Below are 22,842 nucleotides of genomic sequence, written 5' to 3' on the forward strand. Positions count from 1 at the left end.
CCTTGATTATTGTATTCCACTAAAAACAAGCTTAAAATACAAATTTATTTTTCTTATGAACCTTAAAGGATAGAAAATGCAATTTAACAAAATATTTAAGTAAAAATAAAAAGTTTTGCATAATCACCGATAATGCCACTCATTTCCTCACTATGTCTACGTGAATTTAATGTTCCTAACAAATATATGTATCCCCACCTGTACAAGCTAAAAAGCTTGCCATTATTTGCTTCCTTTACACAACTATATAATTGTTTTCCTCGTTTCATGAGTTTCATAAACTTATTCACTTAAACACACACCAAACACTATAATACTCACATTATAGTTTGTTGTCTCATTTCTTGCTTCAATGCCATCCATAAAACACTTTACTATGAATATAGGTCTATTGCTATTGGTTTTAGGTTTGTGGTGTACTAGAGAGGTTGAAGCTGATCCTCAAGTACCTTGTTACTTCATATTTGGTGACTCTTTGGTGGATGATGGAAACAATAATAACCTCAATTCTTTGGCAAAAGCTAATTATCTTCCTTATGGGATTGACTTTGAAGGAGGTCCAACAGGAAGGTTCTCCAATGGAAAAACCACTGTTGATGTTATTGGTATGTTTAATTTAAGCAAAATTAATTTATCTTCATTTAAGTTTTTTTTTATAAATAAAATAAAGTAATGCCCGTATAAGTTAGTGAAATCATCACCAATTTCCAATTTATTGAATCGATTAATCTGGTTCGGGAGTCTGCTCTTTTGTTGGATAGTACTAATCCTCTCCTGACCGTAATTGTGAGGGATTGAAGTATAATTCTTCCTACTAAATTCAACATCAATCAGTACCGAATGCCTAATAAGTACATAGAGTTACTTCCTTCATTTAGTATAAAAGTTTAAGGACTATGCATTTTGTCTCCATTTCTTTTTCAATTAATACTCCACTCTAGCTTTGTTTCAAGCACATGGAGTTAGTTACTTCATTTAGTATGCAATTTAAGACACTCATATGGTTTATGTCCTTCTTTCAATTAGACATTTATTTTAATTTAAGACACTCATATGGTATGTCTTTCTTTTAATGTGACATTTATTTATTTTGTGTCGGAAAAATTGTCGCTAATTTATTCAACGCCAATAAATTAAATGTATGTAGTTTATTTCTTATCTAAAATACTTGACTATCAACTCGACAAAGTTATTAGATTAAGAAGTTGGTGGTCGAATTAAAAATTTATTGATCAAATTAATTTTTTTATATCTTCAAAAATCATTTTTTTTAATAACAAATATAGGGATATAAAGATATGACGGGTGATATTTCTATTATTTTTTATTATTTTTATTTTTATTTTTGAAATTTATTTTTTATTTTAAAGAATTGTTAGTTTCTTTTTAAAAAAATAATAATTACAAAAGTCCGCTATTTTTACTTTTAAGAAAGAAAAAAATTAAGCGATTAATAAAAAAATTGTTCATCAATATTTTTTACCTATTCGCACGAGTTTTCACTAGTTTAATTACATAGTCGATTTAATAGTCAATTTGTATTGGTTGAATCAGCCGATTTTAATTGATTTTAAAAACTATATCCATAACTTAAATTTTTATAAGTTATATGTGAATTAATATTTATTGATGTCAAATAATTTTAAAAAAAATTTTAAAACAAAGGCAGAGAAAAATTTGAATAGACATTCAGAATTTAGTGTTGATATTTAACAGCTGAGCTCTTGGGATTTGATGGATACATATCTCCCTATTCAACTGCCAGAGACCAAGAAATTCTCAAAGGAGTCAATTATGCTTCTGCAGCTGCTGGAATTAGAGAAGAAACTGGACAACAACTGGTATATATTTTCTCAATACTAAACTTTTTTTTTGCAAGACTTAAAAACATTAAATTAAAATTAAATTTTATTTCTAAAATTGTTTATTTATTTCTATACTTTGTAGGGAGATCGAATTAGTTTTAGTGGGCAAGTACAAAATTACCAAAAGACAGTGTCTCAAGTGGTGAATTTGCTTGGAGATGAGGACACAGCTGCAAATTATCTTAGCAAGTGCATTTATTCAATTGGATTGGGCAGTAACGATTATCTTAATAACTATTTCATGCCTGCTTACCCTAGTGGGAGACAGTTCACACCTCAACAATATGCTGATGTTCTTATTCAAGCATATGCTCAACAACTTAGGGTAATTAATTAGACTGTTTGTTTAATTTTTTTTTCTTATTCAATTAGTTTTTATTATAATATAATTCGATTTTTCGAGAGGTAGGAATGGTAAAACGAATCCGATCAGGTAAATATATCTATTTTGTCCGCACTTTTTTGGCAGGATAAATCAAAATTTAAGATTTACTTTCTCTAATATGTCTGTCTATTCCACCCTATTTTTTATAGGCTTTTGCGGACGTTGACATTAACTTAATTTTTTGCAAATTTTATATTTTAGAGATGCATTTCCAAAGGCCCGACCATACCTTCATTTTTAGTGGGGCGGATCAATATTTTAGACCACCCTCTCATTTTTTTTCTAGAATAGATCAATGTTTTAGACCCGCATCCTTAATTATGTCTATTATATTTTTTTTTTTTGCGGTTTTTGCAAGGTGGACTTAAACAGTATGGCATGACCGTTTGCCACATCTACCGATATATATTAGATCAGTTGTAAGAATTTGACTTTTAAATTTTAACAAAACACAAGTTACACTTGTCAGAGTCGTCCTAAATTTTCAAAATTTTTGCTTAGGTTAGACATGATCTATTTATGACAACAAAAAAAATAAAGAGATTTATTTTGTCATGATTTAAAAATGACAAATATTTTATGAAATATTTTTAGTTACAATTTAACTCTGTCAAATTTGAAATCATATAGTCAAATAATCGATAGTATTGTATAAGAAATTTAATTGTTTTTGTGTTTTTTGATTTAGATTTTGTACAATTATGGAGCAAGGAAAATGGCTTTATTTGGAGTTGGACAAATAGGTTGCAGCCCTAATGAGTTAGCCCAAAACAGCCCAGATGGTACAACATGTGTTGAAAGAATCAATTCTGCAAATCAATTATTCAACAATGGATTAAAATCTCTTGTTAATCAACTCAACAATGAACTTAATGATGCAAGATTCATTTATGTAAATGTTTATGGTATCTTTCAAGACATCATAAGCAATCCATCATCATATGGTAATTTTTCTCTGCTTAAAACATTATGTATAAATATGTTTGCAATAAACTCATGTTCCGATTCTGCAAAACTATCTAGTGAGCTGACTTAACGGAATGAGATTCAGGTGTATTGAACAATTTTTTTTCCTCATTTTATTTCTCCCTAATTTTGCAGGTATAACTGTTACAAATGCAGGATGTTGTGGTGTAGGAAGAAACAATGGTCAAATTACATGTCTGCCCTTTCAAACTCCATGCAGTAATAGGAATGAGCATCTATTTTGGGATGCATTTCATCCAACTGAAGTTGGCAATACTGTAATTGGTAAGAGAGCTTATAATGCTGAATCTGGATCAGATGCTTATCCTATCGATATCAATCGTTTGGCTCAACTATGAGGTAAGTGTTGTAATGGTAATGTATTGGTTGTGGCACTTTACTAGTGTTGTTAAATGAGTTGTTTATTTTAAAGGTGTGAAAGAATTTAAGTATAATTTTGGCATGAATTTTGTTCAGATTTTCATGTTGATTGTATAATGATAATTATTATGGATGAAACTTTCATTCAAAAAGAATAAAATACAAGGAGTTATATGCTATCAAGTTCTTATTTATTCTTACAATTTTTAAATCCATAACGATGAAATTAACCCAATGTCTAAAAACCATTCTGAATCAATATTCAACTTACAAGAATTCAACAATTGGATTTGACCACGAATATAAAACTGCTAACTTTTTACTTTTACTATTCTTAAAAATGAACCCAAAATCAAAACAATCTTTGATTTGATCAACCTTCTCAAAGGGATTTGTCATTCATTTTTTGTTGTGAAAACTTTAAAAAAATGTAAAGAATATATAGATAGATTCTAATAAATTTGATGGGTTTAATACTTTTATATATATATATATATATATATATATATATATATTATATATATATATATATATATATATATATATATATATATATATATATATATATATATATATATATATATATATAGATATATATATATATATATATATATATATATAGAGAGCGAGAGAGAGAGAGAGAGAGAGAGAGAGAGAGAGAGAGAGAGAGAGAGAGAGAGAGAGAGAGAGAGAGCGAGAGAGAGAGAGAGAGAGAGAGAGAGAGAGAGAGAGAGAGAGAGAGAGAGAGAGAAGAGAGAGAGAGAGAGAGAGAGAGAGAGAGAGAGAGAGAGAGAGAGAGAGAGAGAGATCTTAAGTGTCTATCAGTATTGAAATTCTGGTATCAGATATGAGATGTCGAAGGTAATGTCACGACACTAATATCTGAATAATACAAACAGGATAAAAGATAGAGAACAATAATACAAGAGACACAAGCAATTGTTAACCTAGTTCGGTGCAACTCACCTACGTCTGGGGGCTACCAAGCCAGGAAGGAAATCCACTAAATAGAATCAATTCAAAGACTCTCAGTAAACAACACAAGTTACAGTCTTTTTCACCTAATCTCTACCCGTGTGACTTCTACCTAAGAACTCTTAGATATGAGATCCCACTCACTCCCCCTCAATCACACCAGTGATATAAACAAGAATTACAATGAAAAGAAGACACTCTTCAAAGACACACACTTGATCTTACTTAACAGCTTCAATCAAACAGACACACACTCATGCTTAAAAACTTTGAGTGACAAATTACAACTCAAAAATCAGACCAATTCAATCATCTACGGATGAATTGAATGACTTACAAGTCACACGACCACACAAGACTTAAACTCTTATTCTCTCTCAATATTCCGTTCCTTATTTCTTATGTTACAAATCAAGTTTTCCATGTCCTTTTTATAGAAGCATTTGGCTGGGCTTGGACATCATAAAACCCTAAAACTATTTTCCATTCAAATCTTCTCATGACAGCTGATTAGATCTCTTTGGAAAATAAGTAAATCTGGTTGTAATTAATGATTGAATGTGCGTGTAAATCAGATCTTCAATCATACATAGATTTGCATTAAAAACGCAATCACATAATACATAACATTCAGACTAAATGTTCTGTATACAGATGTCATGACATCGGGTCTGACATCCTGGAAAAATCCTGCATAATTATATTTTAAACATCCAGCAAGTACATGATATCTTATGTTAAGACAACACATGTGACATCTTGTGAACACTCTAGGTTTTACCAAAATTGCTGCCAACACAAGAACCAACAAACTCCCCCTTTGGCAAATTTTGGCTAAAACATATATCAGTCCATTTGTTCACAAGAGTAAACGCATATCAGCAGTTAAGCAGCAGCAGAATCAATAAACACACAATTACTAGCTATAAATGTCAATTAGTCCAACAGAGAATGTCACAAAGGATGTTATAACATATAAAATGTTAAACATAAATGTTAGGTGGTACGAATCATAATTATACACAGCTGCATTAGCTGAGATAATCAGAAATCCAGGGAACTCATAAAGAGCCCAAAAATTACACCATGGCATCAAAAAGGACTGCAAAAAAAAACTACAAACATCAAACAGAAAAACATCAAATCATCCAAGCATCCAAGCATCCAGAACACACATCATTAACACAGGGGGACCATCAACACCACAACTTAGTCTGAAGAGGTAGCATCTTCTTCACCTTCAGATCCAGAACTGCCACTAGAATTGTCTTGAGAATCAGACCTCTCACTTGAGGTATGGGCATCTGTCTCCTTGGCTTCACCAACATTATCCACCTCTTCTTCCTCCAAGCTACTAATGAGAACCTCTAAAGCCTCTTTCCTAGCCTTAGCCACCCTAATCCCAGATTCCAACTCCTTACATGTTTATTTCAATTCAGCAATTAGGCCACCTTGAGAGACTGGCTTCTTCCTTGCAGATGTTATGACAATGTCATTGACATGATTGCCCTCAAATAACTTGTAATGAATGGACAATGGATGCTTCATTCTACTAGGGATATCACTTGTGCTTAAAATACCAGGTTGCTGGCTTAAAATTATTCCACAAATAATTGAAGGAAAGGAAATTGGCAGCTTTACTGCATTAGTGGAAGCATGTCTAACAATTTGTTCAAACATGAACCTTCCATAATCAAAGTTGAGCTTGGTTCCAATAGCATATATAATCCTTCCAAGAGCATTAGATATTATTGAGATATGGTTTGTTGGCACCCAGTTGGCTGAACCTATCTTATGCAAGATAGCATATTTTACAGTTAATTTGCCAGCAGATAGATGCTTTTTGCTTGGCCATTCCTTCACTTGGCCAACAGTGATTGTCCTACAGACTTCATTGTCTGTGGCCTCTAACTCAACAGCTCCTTCAGTTCCTCTTCCTAGAAATTTATTGATTACAGTTGGGGAGAACCTTACACACCTTCCTCTCACAAACACCTTGCAAAATTCTTTGCTATTATTGTCAGAAATATCCTCTGGGACGTTCACTACAAACTCCTTCACCAGACCTTCAAAACATTGGGGCAATGCACTAACTGTTTTCATCAAACCAGCAGACTTGATCAATTCCATAACCTCCTTCACTTCCACAACCTCCTTCCCTAGCTCCCTTTCCACAGTAACTCTCCTCTGTATAAAAAATTTCCACTTGGCTGCACCATCTTCCAAATGAAAGGAAATATTATCCAGATGCGCAGCAGCAACCTTAGCTGGAGATTTTCTAGCAGTTTGCTTTTTAACAGGAGAGATGTTTGGGACATCGTCTTCGACATCATCTTTAGAGTCAGAACTTTCTCTGACCTTTCTCTTCTTGACTTCCACTTTACTCCATGATTTTGAAGGACCTACAGCAGCAGCCTTCTTACTTGTTCTGGCTGTCATCATATCAGCCACAGACCTCCATTTCCTGGTCTTCATTCTTTTTGCAACATTTGGCTCCAAGTGATGAAGCAAGGTGTCATCTTCACTATCTGAACACTCTTCCTCCAAATCAATCACCTTTTCAGCAAAGTCATGCTTCTTAGATTGAGAAGCATCTACAGGTTTCTTACTAGGCAAGGTTTTTCCTAGAGAACACAGTCCCTCAGCAGCAATGTCTTTCTCTGACCTAGATGAATCATCATCTTTCTCATTTTGAGGTTTCACCTCAGGTGAGGGGTCCCGTCTAGACAGAGGAGTCGAAACTCCCTTGACTGAGTGTCATTCATTTAGGATCCTTGTGACCAGATTCCTAATGACACGATCTATATAATGCATGTCATCCATACGAGGAGGGTTGTCAGAATTGTTACCTTGAGTGTTTCCTACCGTGGAAGATGGACCAGGGGCGTCTCCTGGGATTACTGAGAGAGGAATAACTTCCAAAACATCTTCATCCAGAAAATCCATGGAGGGAGTCCTTGCTTTGTGAGTGGGTTTTGAACCAGAAGAAGACGGATGTTGTGACATTTTGTTGAACTTGTGAAAATATTTTTGTTTCCCTAGAAGAGATGGTTGATACAGTTTGATGAAGATGGAAGTGGTTGTGCTGAGGTTGAGTGTGAAAATGGTATAGATGGTAGTTCCAATACTAGGTAATGATTTACCATAAATGGGGCACTTTCTTTTAAATGGGCAGACAATATTTTTATTACCTTTTCCACTCCACTTTAATTGCTATAAGTTCTCATGAATTCAAATCCCCAATTTCCCTCTTAAACATTCAAACTGATTAGCATCCAAAGCCTTTGTAAATATGTCAGCTAATTGCATTTCAGTGGTGACATGCTCCAGTGCTATGATTTTCTCTTCCATAAGTTCTCTAATGAAGTGATGACGAATATCAATGTGCTTTGTCCTGCTGTGCTGAATAGGATTCTTATTTATAGCACTCAGGTTGTCATAGTACAACGTCATGACATCTTGTGTGACATTATATTCAGTCAACATTTGTTTCACCCAAACCAGTTGAGAACAACCACTTCCAGCTACTATGTGTTCAGCTTCAGCAGTGGATAGGGACACACAATTTTGTTTCTTGCTAAAACATGATATCAAGTTGTTCCCCAAGAAGAAACATCCTCCTTATGTGCTTTTCCTATCATTAGCACTTCCAGCCCAGTCAGCATCACAGTAACCAGTCAGCATAGATCCAGATCCATGAGTGTATAACATCCCATAGTCACTGGTGCCATTGACATATTTCAGTATCCTCTTCACTTGGTTTATGTGACTGACTTTTGGTTCAACTTGATATCTAGCACAAACACCTACAGCAATTGCAATGTCAGGTCTACTTGCTGTGAGATATAGCAGACTTCCTATCATGCTTCTGTACAAACTTTGATCTACACTAACACCATTTTCATCTTTGGAGACTTTCAAATGTGTAGGAGCAGGTGTCCTTTTATGACTTTCATTCTCCATGCCAAACTTCTTAACAATGTTCTTGGCATATTTGCTTTGAGATAGAAAGATAGAATATTCCATCTGCTTGACTTGTAGCCCAAGGAAATAGGTCAGCTCTCCAACAAGGCTCATCTTAAACTCAGACTGCATTTGTCTAACAAAATGTTTGACCATCTGATCTGACATCCCACCAAACACAATATCATCCACATATATTTGAGCCACCATGAGTTTTCCTCCTTCATTCTTAACAAATAGGGTTTTGTCAATACCTCCCTTGTTGATTTTGTCATCTTCAGGTTCAGCTTGAGGAGGTTTACTCTCATTATTTTTGTCTGAGAATTCAGCTGGGGGATCATTTGGAGATGTCTTAACATCGTCTGTGATATCAGTCTGTTGATCATCATCCACAGCATTGATAGATTCCATCATTACTTTTGTTCTGGAATTAAAGACTCTGTATGCTCTGTTGTTTGTTGAGTAGCCCAGAAAAATTCCTTCATCACTTTTGGGATCCATCTTCCTTCTTTGTTCACGATCAGTCAATATATAACATTTACTACCAAACACATGAAAGTATTTGACTGTAGGTCTTCTCCCTTTCCAGACTTCATATAGGGTTGTAGGAGTCCCTTTCTTCAAGGTCACTCTGTTGTGAACATAGCAGGATGTGTTCATAGCTTCAGCCCAAAAGTGGTAAGGCAATCTCTTAGCATGAATCATAGCTCTGGCTGATTCTTGAAGGGTTCTATTTTTCCTTTCCACCACACCATTTTGCTAGGGAGTAATGGGAGATGAGAACTCATGATGAATTCCTTCTGAAGAACAGAATTCAGCAAATTTGTTGTTCTCAAATTCCTTCCCATGATCACTTCTAATTTTGATAACTGGACTTTCCTTTTCTCTTTGAAGACAAAGATCTTTGAAGACTTCAAAAACATCAGATTTTTCTCTTATAAAATTGATCCAGGTGTATCTGGAGAAGTCATCCACCACTGCATATGCATACTTCTTCTCACCAAGGCTTTCCACCTGGATGGGTCCCATCAAATCCATATGGAGGAGTTCCAGAATTTTGGAAGTGGTGTCATGTCTGAGCTTCTGGTGTGACATCCTTGTCTGTTTTCCAATCTGACATTCTCCAAAGACTTTTCCTTCATCAATCTTCAAGTTGGGAATTCCTCTAACAGCTTCAACCGATATAATCCTCTTCATACCTTTGAGATGCAGATGGCCTAATCTTTGATGCCATATCTTCACTTCTTCTTTGGCTAAAGTATACATTAAAGAATAACCAGTTTCTTGTGAACTCCACATGTAACAATTGTCTTTAGACCTGACTCCTTTCATGATTACTTCATTTTCTTTGTTAGTAATCAGACATTCAGTTTTAGTGAAGTTTACATTTAGACCTTAGTCACACAGTTGACTGATGCTTATTAGATTTGCAGTCAATCCCTTAGCAAGTAGGACATTGTCAAGGTCAGGAACTCCAGGGAAATCAAGCTTACCAATCCCCTTAATTTCACCCTTTGCTCCATCACCAAAGGTTACATAGCTTGTGGCATGAGGATGAAGGCCAGTTAGCAGGTTTTTGTTTCCAGCATGTGTCTGGAGCACCCACTGTCAAAATACCAATCTTCTTTGGCTGAAACTCTGAAGGAAGTGTGAGTTATCAAACTTGTAACATTAGTCATAAGAACCCATTGCTTTTTGTTGACAGGTCTATGATGTTTGGGTCTAGGTTGATGATGAGCAGGACTAGGATAACCATACAACTTATAACAAAAAGGCTTTATGTGGCCAAATTTTACACAGTAATGACATCTCCATCTTTGGTGTTTCCCTTTCTGTTGTCTTCCTTTATGATGTTGTGACATATGTGAAGGAGAAGGGCGATCCAAAACGCAGCGGAATTTAAAATTTCTCCTTTAATGATCCTTACGAATGAGCATGATCAGTGATAGAATCGTTACCTCTTGTGGTGATTGTAACCTTTGATGCATATCTACGGAGCGATCACGAACGTTGAACGATGACAACGCCTCTACTCAGTCCACACGAACGGATTCCTTCAATCTCAGTGCTAGCTGCTACGAATGAAGGCTTTGAGTGAGAGAGAAACGAAATTGCAACTGCTAAATGCTTCTACACAAGGGTTCTATTTATAGAACCACTTATGTGGGCTTCAAGCTAAAAAGCCCACTTAAGTGTATGTGGCCCATATCTTATAATATGCCAAATTCACTTAAGCGCGTGGTACCTTACCATATTTCGTATTCTACTTAAGTACACCATACCTTACGATGTTCTACAATTCACTTAAGTGCACCGTACCTTACGGTGTTCCTTAGTTACTCTATCTCTCATCAATCCATCCTTTGTGTGTGACCCTGTAGGTTTTCGCGGCATTGGCAATTATATTAAATCACGTATTTAACATAATAAACAGTGAGCGGTATCTAGCAACACATCACTGCTACCCGAGACACGAAAATGTCATGTGATTTGACAAATCCTTTCGTGATAATACTAATGTGCACAATTACCCTTTTGCCCTTATGTCTATATTGAACACAAGGCATAGACCGTGTCATCCTTGTCCAGTTCAATATTGGGCCCATAGACATTTATCCTGTTACGCAGGATGGGCAAATTCCATCCAGGTCACTCATGTCCCTTAGCATGCTTCGTGGAGTACCCATCAACTGTCTTTATAGTGAAATTCTAGTTATCAGACTTTCGATGTCACACGGGTTGTTATGACATCCGATTCTGCGCAGACAAGAATTATGCAGAACTTAAAAGTAAGTGCAGTAAATAACACAAGTAATTGTTTACCCAGTTCAGTCCAACATGACCTACGTCTGGGGGCTACCAAGCCAGGGAGGAAATCCACTATTAGTAGTATTAATTCAGACCTTAAACCAACTGTTTAACCCTATCACTTAATACCTACCCAATGCAATTTCAATCTTACACTAAGATCAGAGTTCCTACTCACTCCCCCTCAATCACCTCAGTGATTACTACCTTTAATCAATATTAAAGACAATTATGAAGTCACACTTCAAACAACTCTTGATTGTGCTTAACAGCTTTAATCAAGATACACAACACTCACGCTTAAAAGCTTAGAGTGACACAACACTTACAACTCAATGAAAACCCTATAACAATGCAATCATCTACGTGATAATAGCTTGGCTTATAAGATATGTCTAATACAAGACTCACAAAAATACAGCAGTGAAGTATGATGGACACACTAAATCTTCACGCCTAAAAATCCCTAGTTCTGAATGAAGGATTGCCATCCTTTTATATTGTAGCACTTGGGCCTTGTACTTGTATTCTCCTGAATTTAAGGTCACGCGAGTTCCCCTAAATTCCACATCTAGGTTACTAACAAATAGGTTATTTGTTAGGTTCATTAAATGTATCTTGGTTGTTGGTTTCCTGGATTTTCTCTTAGCTGTTGAATCCCTGAAGAATAGCCTGAGAAAAATGCTGAAACAGAAAAACTAAACAACCTACAATATAGCATACGCTGTCAGGAATGAATGTCACAACATTCAGTTTGACATCCAAATCAAGGACCATATGCTAAGTCTGTTTTTCCTGAAAACAGACTGTACAAAATTGTTGTACTGTACAGAACCAATCTGTCCATACTTCAGTATCAGCGTACAATAATAAATGTCAAGACATCCAATTTGACATTTACACAATTAGCCTTATGCCAGGTCTGTTATCCTCCTAAAGAACAGACTGAGATACATACTGATGTGTAGCAGAAAACCACTCTGCCTATTGTTCAGTATATGCTGTCAATGATGAATGTCATAACATCCAGTTTGACATTCAGACAGTAGGCCTTATGCCAGGTCTGGTATTTCCTTGATAACCAGACTGAAAATAAATACTGAGTTCTAACAGAACACACCCTGTTCTATTCCTCAGTATCTGCTGACAGGGATGAATGTCATAACATCCAGTTTGACATTCAATAAATCCTGTATTAGCTAATCCTGCAGTATACTACTCAAGTATGTCATGACATCAGCCAAGACATCAGAGTACAGCTAGATATTCTAACATACAATGCAGTCACACAAACACCTCCACAACATGTCATGACATCAGTCAAGACATTAGAATCCAGCTAGTGTTTTACCATACAATGCATCCAATTAAACACCTACAAACTCCCCCTTTGGCAAATTTTTGGCTAAAACACTTTGGTCTCACAACAGAGTCCACAACAGCGGAAACCATACATCTAGCAGGAAATTAACCTAGCTAATACACTCAGAGTTGCAGCACGCTCACACACATGGAAGTTAAATAAAAACTTCACAGAACATCATACATACAGAAGTTAAATACAAACCTCTAATTGCAGCACACACATACATACTCACACTCATAGAAGTGGAACATCAGCTGCAGTATAACCTCTGGATTAGAGGATCTTTAATATCTGTCCTGAATAGCTGTTTAGCAAAACAATCTGTTGTCCTGGGGTATCACCTGTTACTCCCCCTTTTTTTCAAAAATGTTGCCAAAGCAACACTTTAAATTACAGATCCACATAAACAGAATTACACCTAAATGACAGAATTACAGTCTTGGTTTTACTTCACAGTTTCAACCAAGTCAACACCCACTTGATCTTGCTTCACAGCTTTGATCAAGTAGTCACACACTCTTGCTTTACAGTAGGTACCACCATATCAGATGCCATGACTTTGTGTCTGACATCCAGAACCACTCCTGCATGAACATTATCCTTGAACTCCTGCAGGTGCATAGGCTGCCTCAAGTTAGGATATCTCCTTAACCTCTTGTTGCCACACTTGTTGCAAGTGACATAACTATGATCTGTTGACCAATCGGAGCACACTTCCAATTGTTTAATAGGCAGAGATATTAAACAATACATCCCAAACATCATTGGTTGCTATAAGTTCTTAGAGAGACATATTCCCAGTTTGCCCCTTAAGTTTTCAAACTGAGTAGCATCCAGAGCCTTTGTGAATATGTCAGCCAGTTGGAGTTCAGTGGCTACATGTTCCAAGGTAATCACTTTGTCTTCCACCAGATCTCTGATGAAGTGATGTCTAATGTCAATATGTTTGGTCCTGCTGTGTTGGATGGGATTCTTGGAAATATTGATGGCACTGAGATTATCACAGAACAATGTCATGACATTTTGAGAGACATTGTACTCAGTGAGCATCTGTTTCATCCAAACCAGTTGGGAACAACTGCTTCCAACTGCTATGTATTCAGCCTCTGCAGTGGACAGAGATACACAATTCTGCTTCTTGCTGAACCATGATATGAGATTGTTTCCCAAAAAGAAACATCCTCCTGATGTGCTTTTTCTGTCATCAGCACTCCCAGCCCAGTCAGCATCACAGTACCCAGATAGGACAGGCTCAGAACCATGTGAGTACAACATCCCATAATCACAAGTCCCATTGATGTACTTGAGAATCCTCTTGACTTGATTCAAGTGGATCACTTTGGGCTCTGCTTGGTATCTAGCACACACTCCAACTGCATAGGAAATGTCAGGTCTACTTGTAGTTAGGTATAGAAGACTATCTATCATGCTTCTATACAAACATTGATCAACACTGGGCCCTCCATCATCTTTGGTTAGCTTTAGATGAGTAGGTGCAGGAGTTCTCTTGTGCCTAGCATTATCCATACCAAACTTCTTAACTATGTTTTTGGCATACTTGCTTTAGGAGAGAAACATAGAATCCTCCATTTGGTTGACTTGCATTCCAAGAAAATAAGTCAGTTCCCCAACCAGACTCATTTCAAACTCAGATTGCATTTGGTGAACAAAATGTTTTACCATTTGCTCTGACATTCCACCAAAAACTATATCATCCACATAGATTTGAGCAATCATGATTTTGCCATCTTCATCCTTCACAAACAAGGTCTTATTTATCCCACCCTTTCTGTATCCATTTGAGGTCAGAAATTCAGTCAACCTTTCATACCAAGCTCTAGGTGCTTGCTTCAACCCATACAAGGCTTTCCTCAACTTGTACACATGTTTAGGTTGGTTAGGATCACAGAACCCTTTCGGTTGTTCCACATAGACTTCTTCATTTAAGTAGCCGTTTAAGAATGCACTCTTCACATCCATTTGTAACAATTTGAACTTCATAATGCATGCTACACCTAACAACAATCTGATTGACTCAAGCCTAGCAACGGGTGCAAACGTCTCATCAAAATCAACCCCTTCAACTTGAGTGTATCCTTGAGCTACTAGTCTTGCTTTATTCCTAGTAATTACTCCTTTCTCATCAGACTTGTTTTTGTAGATCCACTTGGTACCAATTATGTTAGTCCCTTCAGGTCGTGGAACTAGCTCCCATACTTCATTCCTTTTAAACTGCTCTAGTTCATCTTGCATGGCATTGATCCAATATTCATCAGTCAGGGCTTCTTTCACATTTTTTGGTTCAACCTTGGATACAAAACAAGAATTTGAACTAATTTCCCTTGATCGGGTAGTCACACCACTATTGGGATCTCCTATGATAAGATCCTTAGGGTGGTCTTTCTGAATTCTGATAGATGGCATTTTGGTGGGTGCATATACCTCACATTCAGTAGGAGTCTCCTGTACTTCTTCAGACTTGACTGGTATGTCTGTTGTAGTATCAAGGAATGTTCCAACATCCTCTATGACATCGATTCCTTCCTCTTTATCATCCACAATAACATTTATGGATTCCATCAGGACATTGGTCCTATAGTTGAACACTCTGTACGCTCTGCTGTTAGTTGAGTATCTTAGGAATATACCCTCATCACTTTTGGGATCCATTTTCCTTCTCTGTTCACGATCTGTGAGAATGTAGCATTTACTTCCAAAGATATAATAGTACTTCACAGTGGGTTTTCTGCCTTTCCATATTTCATACAGAGTGGAGGAGGTTCCTTTTCTCAAGGTGACTCTATTGTGAACATAGCAAGCGATATTCATAGCTTCAGCCCAAAAGTGCATAGGGAGCTTCTTTGCATGAATCATAGCTCTGGCAGATTCTTGAATAGTTCTATTTTTTCTTTCAACTATCCCATTTTGCTGAGGAGTTATAGGAGAGGAGAACTCATGACTTATTCCTTCAGACGAGCAAAACTCATCAAACTTGGAATTTTTGAACTCCGTACCATGATCCCTCCTAATTCGGACAACACAACTGTCCTTTTCCCTTTGAAGTCTGATGCACAGGTCTTTGAAGACATCAAATGTATTTGACTTCTCTCTGATGAAGCTTATCCACGTGTATCTGGAATGATCATCAACCACCACATATGCATATCTCTTTCCACCCAGACTTTCAACCTGCATAGGTCCCATTATGTCCATGTGCAACAGTTCCAGAACTCTGGAAGTTGTAGGATGTCCCAGCTTCGGATGTGACATCTTGGTTTGCTTGCCCACCTGGCATTCTCCACAGACTCTTCCTTCATCAATAAGCAGCTTTGGGATTCCTCTAACTGCTTCCTTGGATATGATCTTTTTCATTCCCCTTAAGTGTAGATGACCAAGGCGTCTATGCCACAGCTTCACCTCCTGTTCTTCCTTGGCAGAGGAGCACATTGTGGAAAAGTTTGAGAGCTTAGGTTCCCACAGATAACAGTTATCTTTGGATCTGGATCCTCTCATAACTTCTTGATTATCTCCATTTGTCACAACACATAGCTCCTTAGTGAACTGAACATAGTATCCTTGATCACATAGTTGGCTTATGCTGATGAGGTTGGCCGTCAGTCCTTTTACTAACAGTACATTATTCAGTTCTGGGACTCCAGAGCAGTCCAGCTTACCCACACCTTTTATTTTTCCTTTAGCACCATCACCAAAGGTCACATAACTGGTAGTGTGAGGTTGTATATCCACCAATATATTCTCCATACCAGTCATATGTCTTGAGCAGCCACTGTCAAAGTACCAGTCTTCTCTGGTAGATGCCCTCAGAGCTGTGTGAGCTAACCTAGCATACCATTCTCGCTTCATGATGGGGACATAGTGCCTATATGTCTTATGCTTAGGTCTGACATGAGGGGCTTGGTTAGGGTAACCATGAAGCCTGTAGCAGAAGGCTTTTATATGGCCAAGCCTACCACAGTGGTGACATCTCCATTTCTGGAATTTCCTCTTCTGATGATTATTCATCCTGGTTCCCTGATGTTGAGACATTGGGTGTGTCCTCCGCTTGAATTTCTGAACTTTAGCCTTTGGGCGTTTGAGTTCAGCTGAGGATTTTTTCACAAAGCCTAAACCAGATATGGTTCCAGACTTCTGTCCCACCTTTAGGATCTCTTCCAAGGTGTCAGTTCCTTTATTCAACATTCTGATGGATTTAGTCATTTGATCCAGCTTGGAGGTCAGCAAGGTTATCTCACCATTTAGACCCTCTATGACTGTCAGATGCTGCTGTCTCTCATCTTCCAGCTCCTTGATGAGCTTCTTCTGCTTTTCTCCTTGTACACGCACTTCTGCACTGGTGACACATAGCTTCTTATAAGTTGCAGCAAGTTCATCAACGGTCAGTTCATCTGCACTTGAGTCATCATCAGTGGCACAAACACTCGTTAGTGCAGTGACATGTTTAGCAGATTCACTTTCAGAGTCTCCCTCAGACCATGAGACAGCTAGCCCCTTCTTTTGCATCTTGAGGTAAATAGGGCATTCAGCTCTAATGTGTCCATAGCCTTCACATCCATGACATTGGATTCCCTTGCCTTGGTTGAAATTTTCTTCAGAAGTTGATCTTTTCCTGATGTCAGACGATACGTTCTTGACATTTGGTCTACCTCTTTGATCAATCTTCTTCACGAACTTGTTGAACTGTCTCCCAAGCATGGCTATGGCTTTTGATATGCTTTCATCACCTCCAGTATATCCTGCTTCTGACTCCTCTTCAGTATTTGATACAAAAGCTACGCTTTTGTTCTTCTTTTCAACATTCTCACACATGCCCATTTCAAAGGTTTGGAGAGAACCAATGAGCTCATCCACCTTCATGTTGCAGATATCTTGAGCCTCTTCTATTGCAGTGACCTTCATGGAAAATCTCTTAGGTAATGACCTGAGAATCTTTCTTACAAGTTTCTCTTCAGCCATTTTCTCACCTAAGCCACCAGAGGTGTTTGCAATCTCAAGAATATTCATGTGAAAGTCATGAATAGTCTCATCCTCTTTCATCCTCATATTTTCAAACTTGGTGGTCAGCATCTGAAGTTTGGACATCTTCACCTTGGAGGTACCTTCATGAGTTATCTTGAGGGTATCCCAAACTTCCTTAGCCAGCTCACAGTGGTGCACCAGTCTGAAGATGTTCTTACTGATTCCATTGAACAATACATTCAAGGCCTTAGAATTTCCAAGGGCTAATGCCTCTTGCTCCTTGTCCCACTCTTCTTCAGGAATCTGCACACTGACTCCATCTTCACCTGTCTTCGTTGGATGTTCCCATCCTTTGTTGACAGCTCTCCAGATTTTTCTATCTAGAGACCTTAAGAAGGCTATCATACGAGGCTTCCAGTCATCATAGTTAGAACCATCCAGCATGGGTGGTCTATTTGAGTGTCCTATATCCTTGTCCATGGTACTAGAAAGTAACTTCCCTAGATCTCACCCAGATATTAACAGGCAGGGTGCCTGCTTTGATGCCAATTGAAATTCTAGTTATCAGACTTTCGATGTCACACGGGTTGTTATGACATCCGATTCTGCGCAGACAAGAATTATGCAGAACTTAAAAGTAAGTGCAGTAAATAACACAAGTAATTGTTTACCCAGTTCAGTCCAACATGACCTACGTCTGGGGGGTACCAAGCCAGGGAGGAAATCCACTATTAGTAGTATTAATTCAGACCTTAAACCAACTGTATAACCCTATCACTTAATACATACCCAATGCAATTTCAATCTTACACTAAGATCAGAGTTCCTACTCACTCCCCCTCAATCACCTCAGTGATTACTACCTTTAATCAATATTAAAGACAATTATGAAGTCACACTTCAAACAACTCTTGATTGTGCTTAACAGCTTTAATCAAGATACACAGCACTCACGCTTAAAAGCTTAGAGTGACACAACACTTACAACTCAATGAACACCCTATACCAATGAAATCATCTACGTGATAATAGCTTGGCTTACAAGATATGTCTAATACAAGACTCACAAAAATACAGCAGTGAAGTATGATGGACACACTAAATCTTCACGCCTAAAAATCCCCAGTTCTGAATGAAGGATTGCCATCCTTTTATATTGCAGCACTTGGGCCTTGTACTTGTATTCTTCTGAATTTAAGGTCACGCGAGTTCCCCTAAATTCCACATCTAGGTTACTAACAAATAGGCTATTTGTTAGGTTCATTAAATGTAGCTTGGTTGTTGGTTTCCTGGATTTTCTCTTAGCTGTTGAATCCCTGAAGAATAGCCTGAGAAAAATGCTGAAACAGAAAAACTAAACAACCTACAATATAGCATACGCTGTCAGGAATGAATGTCACAACATTCAGTTTGACATCCAAATCAAGGACCATATGCTAAGTCTGTTTTTCCTGAAAATAGACTGTACAAAATTGTTGTACTGTACAGAACCAATCTGTCCATACTTTAGTATCAACGTACAATAATAAATGTCAAGACATCCAATTTGACATTTACACAATTTGCGTTATGCCAGGTCTGTTATCCTCCTGAAGAACAGACTGAGATACATACTGATGTGTAGCAGAAAACCACTCTGCCTATTGTTCAGTATATGCTGTCAATGATGAATGTCATAACATCCAGTTTGACATTCAGACAGTAGGCCTTATGCCAGGTCTGGTATTTCCTTGATAACCAGACTGAAAATAAATACTGAGTTCTAACAGAACACATCCTGTTCTATTCCTCAGTATTTGCTGACAGGGATGAATGTCATAACATCCAGTTTGACATTCAATAAATCCTGTATTAGCTAATCCTGCGGTATACTACTCAAGTATGTCATGACATCAGCCAAGACATCAGAGTACAGCTAGATATTCTAACATACAATGTAGTCACACAAACACCTCCACAGCATGTCATGACATCAATCAAGACATTAGAATCCAGCTAGTGTTTTACCATACAATGCAGCCAATTAAACACCTACATATAGCCATCCAATTACGGACAACGTTTGATCAGCAATAAGGCACTCGACTCTACATCTAGGGTCCATAGTGGTTTCAGGTCGAAGGGTGGTATACACCACTATCACCATGAGAAAAACTTATGACACTTTGCATAACATTCTATATAGTATTCTCATAGCAGGTCAATCCAATATAAATATTACTCTTAATATTCATACATATGTTTAAGACTTGATAACTCCTTATCCATGATCCATGAGATGTGATCATCGGTCTATAAACATAATAGTCTTCATGCTTTAATGTTATCCCACTTCATAATAAAGCTCGACTACGGATACTTTAAGAATAGTGTCCTTATGTTTAATGTGATCTCATGATTAAGTCATACTTGATACATTAAACGGACTAGCTATTCTAGGGACTTTATTAAACAAACATAATAAAGAAAAAGCCTTTTATTATTAATAAATAATTCGATACAAGTACCAAAAGTATTGGCCTCTAGGGCTTACACCAACAATATGATGTGACATCTCAGGTTTGCTGTTAATATGGCTACATTTAGGTTTGGATTTAGGTTTGCCACCAGTGTAACTGCACTCAGGGCTTAGATTCATTGAATCCAATGCCAGATTTGTCTCCTGTTATTTTTCCAGTATGGAGAATTTTGTCTAAGGTGTCAGATCCATTGTTTAGCATTCTTACATACTTGGTCATCTCATCCAGTTTAGAATTCAAGAATACAACTTCAGTCTTCAACTTGGAGATGGTTTCCACATGTTCTGCCTTCTCATTCTCCAGTTGTGCTATCACTTTCTTCTGGCTTTCAACTTGTTGACAAACTTCTGCACTTCTGTGACACAACTTTCTGTAGGTAGTGGCTAACTCTTCAAAGGTTACTTCATCATCACTTGAGTCTTCATCAGAACCCCATCTTCCAGTCAAGGCAGTCACAAGATTTGCAGACTCTTCTGTTTCACTTTCATCAAACCAAGTGGCAGCAAGACTCCTCTTCTGTTTCTTGAGGTAGGTTCCATATTCAGTTCTAATGTGTCCATACCCTTCACATTCATGGCACTGAACTCCTTTTCCCTCTTTGGGCTTTTCATCTGACCTTGTTCTTCTTCTAGCATTGTTGGATTTACTGATGTCAGATGAGATGTTCTTGACATTAGCCTTAGATCTTACATCCATCTTTTTCAGAAGTTTGTTGAACTGTCTTCCCAGCATTGCTACATCGTTTGCCAGATCTTCATCAATATCTTGACCACCTTTCTCCTCTTCCTCCTCAGTGTTTGACATGAAGGCTATGCTTTTGGCTTTCTTTTCAGATCCATCACACATTCCCATCTCAAATGTTTGAAGGGATCTAATTAGCTCATCAACTCTCATATTGGAGATGTCTTGAGACTCTTCTATGGCTGTCACCTTCATAGAAAATCTCTTAGGGAGTGACCTGAGTAGTTTCCTTACTAATTTTTCATCTGACATCTTCTCTCCCAGGGCTCCTGAGGCATTAGCAATTTCAAGGATATTCATGAATATTTTCATCTTCTTTCATCCTTAAATTTTCAAACTTGGTAGTGAACAGCTGCAGTCTAGACATCTTCACTCTAGAGGTGCCTTCATGAGTGGTTTTGAGAATGTCCCAAGCATCTTTAGCCACCTCACATTTGTTTACTAATCTGAAGATATTCTTGTCTACTCCATTGAATATAACATTCAATGCTTTAGAATTTCCAAGGGCTAGATCATCCTCCTCCTTGGTCCATTGTTCTTCAAGCTTCTTATCAGTTGTAGTTTCTCCTTCCTTAGTAACTACTGGATGTTCCCAGCCTGTTAACACAGCCTTCCAAGCCTTATTATCCAGAGATTTTAGGAAGGCTATCATTCAAGGTTTCCAGTAATCATAGTTGGATCCATCCAAAATAGGTGGCATGTGAACAGATCCTCCATCTCTCTCAATAGTACCAGAAAGTATCATCCCTAGATCTCACCCAGAACCAGAGCAGGATGCCTGCTCTGATACCAATTGAAATTCTGGTATCAGATATGAGATGTCGAAGGTAATGTCATGACACTAATATCTGAATAATACAAACAGGATAAAAGATAGAGAACAATAATGCAAGAGACACAAGCAATTGTTAACCTAGTTCGGTGCAACTCACCTACGTCTGGGGGCTACCAAGCCAGGAAGGAAATCCACTAAATAGAATCAATTCAAAGACTCTCAGTAAACAACACAAGTTACAGTCGTTTTCACCTAATCTCTACCCGTGTGACTTCTACCTAAGAACTCTTAGATATGAGATCCCACTCACTCCCCCTCAATCACACCAGTGATATAAACAAGAATTACAATGAAAAGAAGACACTCTTCAAAGACACACACTTGATCTTACTTAACAGCTTCAATCAAGTAGACATTTACTCATGCTTAAAAGCTTTGAGTGACAAATTACAACTCAAAAATCAGACCAATTCAATCATCTACGGATGAATTAAATGGCTTACAAGTCACATGACCACACAAGACTTAAACCCTTATTCTCTCTCAATATTTCGTTCCTTATTTCTTATGTTACAAATCAAGTTTTCCATGTCCTTTTTATAGAAGCATTTGGCTGGACTTGGACATCATAAAACCCTAAAACTATTTTCCATTCAAATCTTCTCATGACAGCTGATTAGATCTCTTTGGAAAATAAGTAAATCTGGTTGTAATTAATGATTGAATGTGCGTGTAAATCAGATCTTCAATCATACATAGATTTGCATTAAAAATGCAATCACATAATACATAATATTCAGACTGAATGTTCTGTATACAGATTTCATGACATCGGATCTGACATCCTGGAAAAATCCTGCATAATTATATTTTAAACATCCAGCAGGTACATGATATCTTATGTTAAGACAACACATGTGACATCTTGTGAACACTCAAGGTTTTACCAAAATTGTTGCCAACACAAGAACCAATAAGTATTATTATATATACATGCACAAAAAGATAATATATAATACATGACACATGATATACAAGGGTGCCTAAGAAAATCTAGGATCCACAAAAGTATACAATGGAAATATCATGAAACAACAAAGTCTTCAAACTTCTTCTAGCAA

The 22,842-nt window shown here is 37.3% G+C and overlaps 1 protein-coding gene across 2 annotated transcripts in view; it reads left to right on the forward strand.

Moving 5' to 3' along the window:
- The first annotated feature begins 219 nt into the window (after nucleotides 1-219).
- Nucleotides 220-22,842, forward strand: part of LOC127085488 (GDSL esterase/lipase At1g29670) — a 31,559-nt gene continuing 8,936 nt past the window's right edge. The window contains exons 1-5 of one of the 2 annotated variants that reach the window (XM_051026004.1): nucleotides 220-605; nucleotides 1,717-1,841; nucleotides 1,948-2,190; nucleotides 2,939-3,194; nucleotides 3,352-3,576. In XM_051026004.1, the coding sequence (XP_050881961.1) occupies nucleotides 353-605; nucleotides 1,717-1,841; nucleotides 1,948-2,190; nucleotides 2,939-3,194; nucleotides 3,352-3,575 (1,101 nt within the window). In that variant the 5' untranslated portion in view covers nucleotides 220-352 and the 3' untranslated portion in view covers nucleotide 3,576. Of the gene's footprint in view, nucleotides 606-1,716; nucleotides 1,842-1,947; nucleotides 2,191-2,938; nucleotides 3,195-3,351; nucleotides 3,777-22,842 lie in introns of those variants that run through there. The other variant, XM_051026005.1, reaches the window with a different exon arrangement.

The sequence above is a fragment of the Lathyrus oleraceus genome, chromosome 5 (assembly GCF_024323335.1).
Source record: "Lathyrus oleraceus cultivar Zhongwan6 chromosome 5, CAAS_Psat_ZW6_1.0, whole genome shotgun sequence".
Lineage (NCBI taxonomy): Eukaryota > Viridiplantae > Streptophyta > Magnoliopsida > Fabales > Fabaceae > Lathyrus > Lathyrus oleraceus.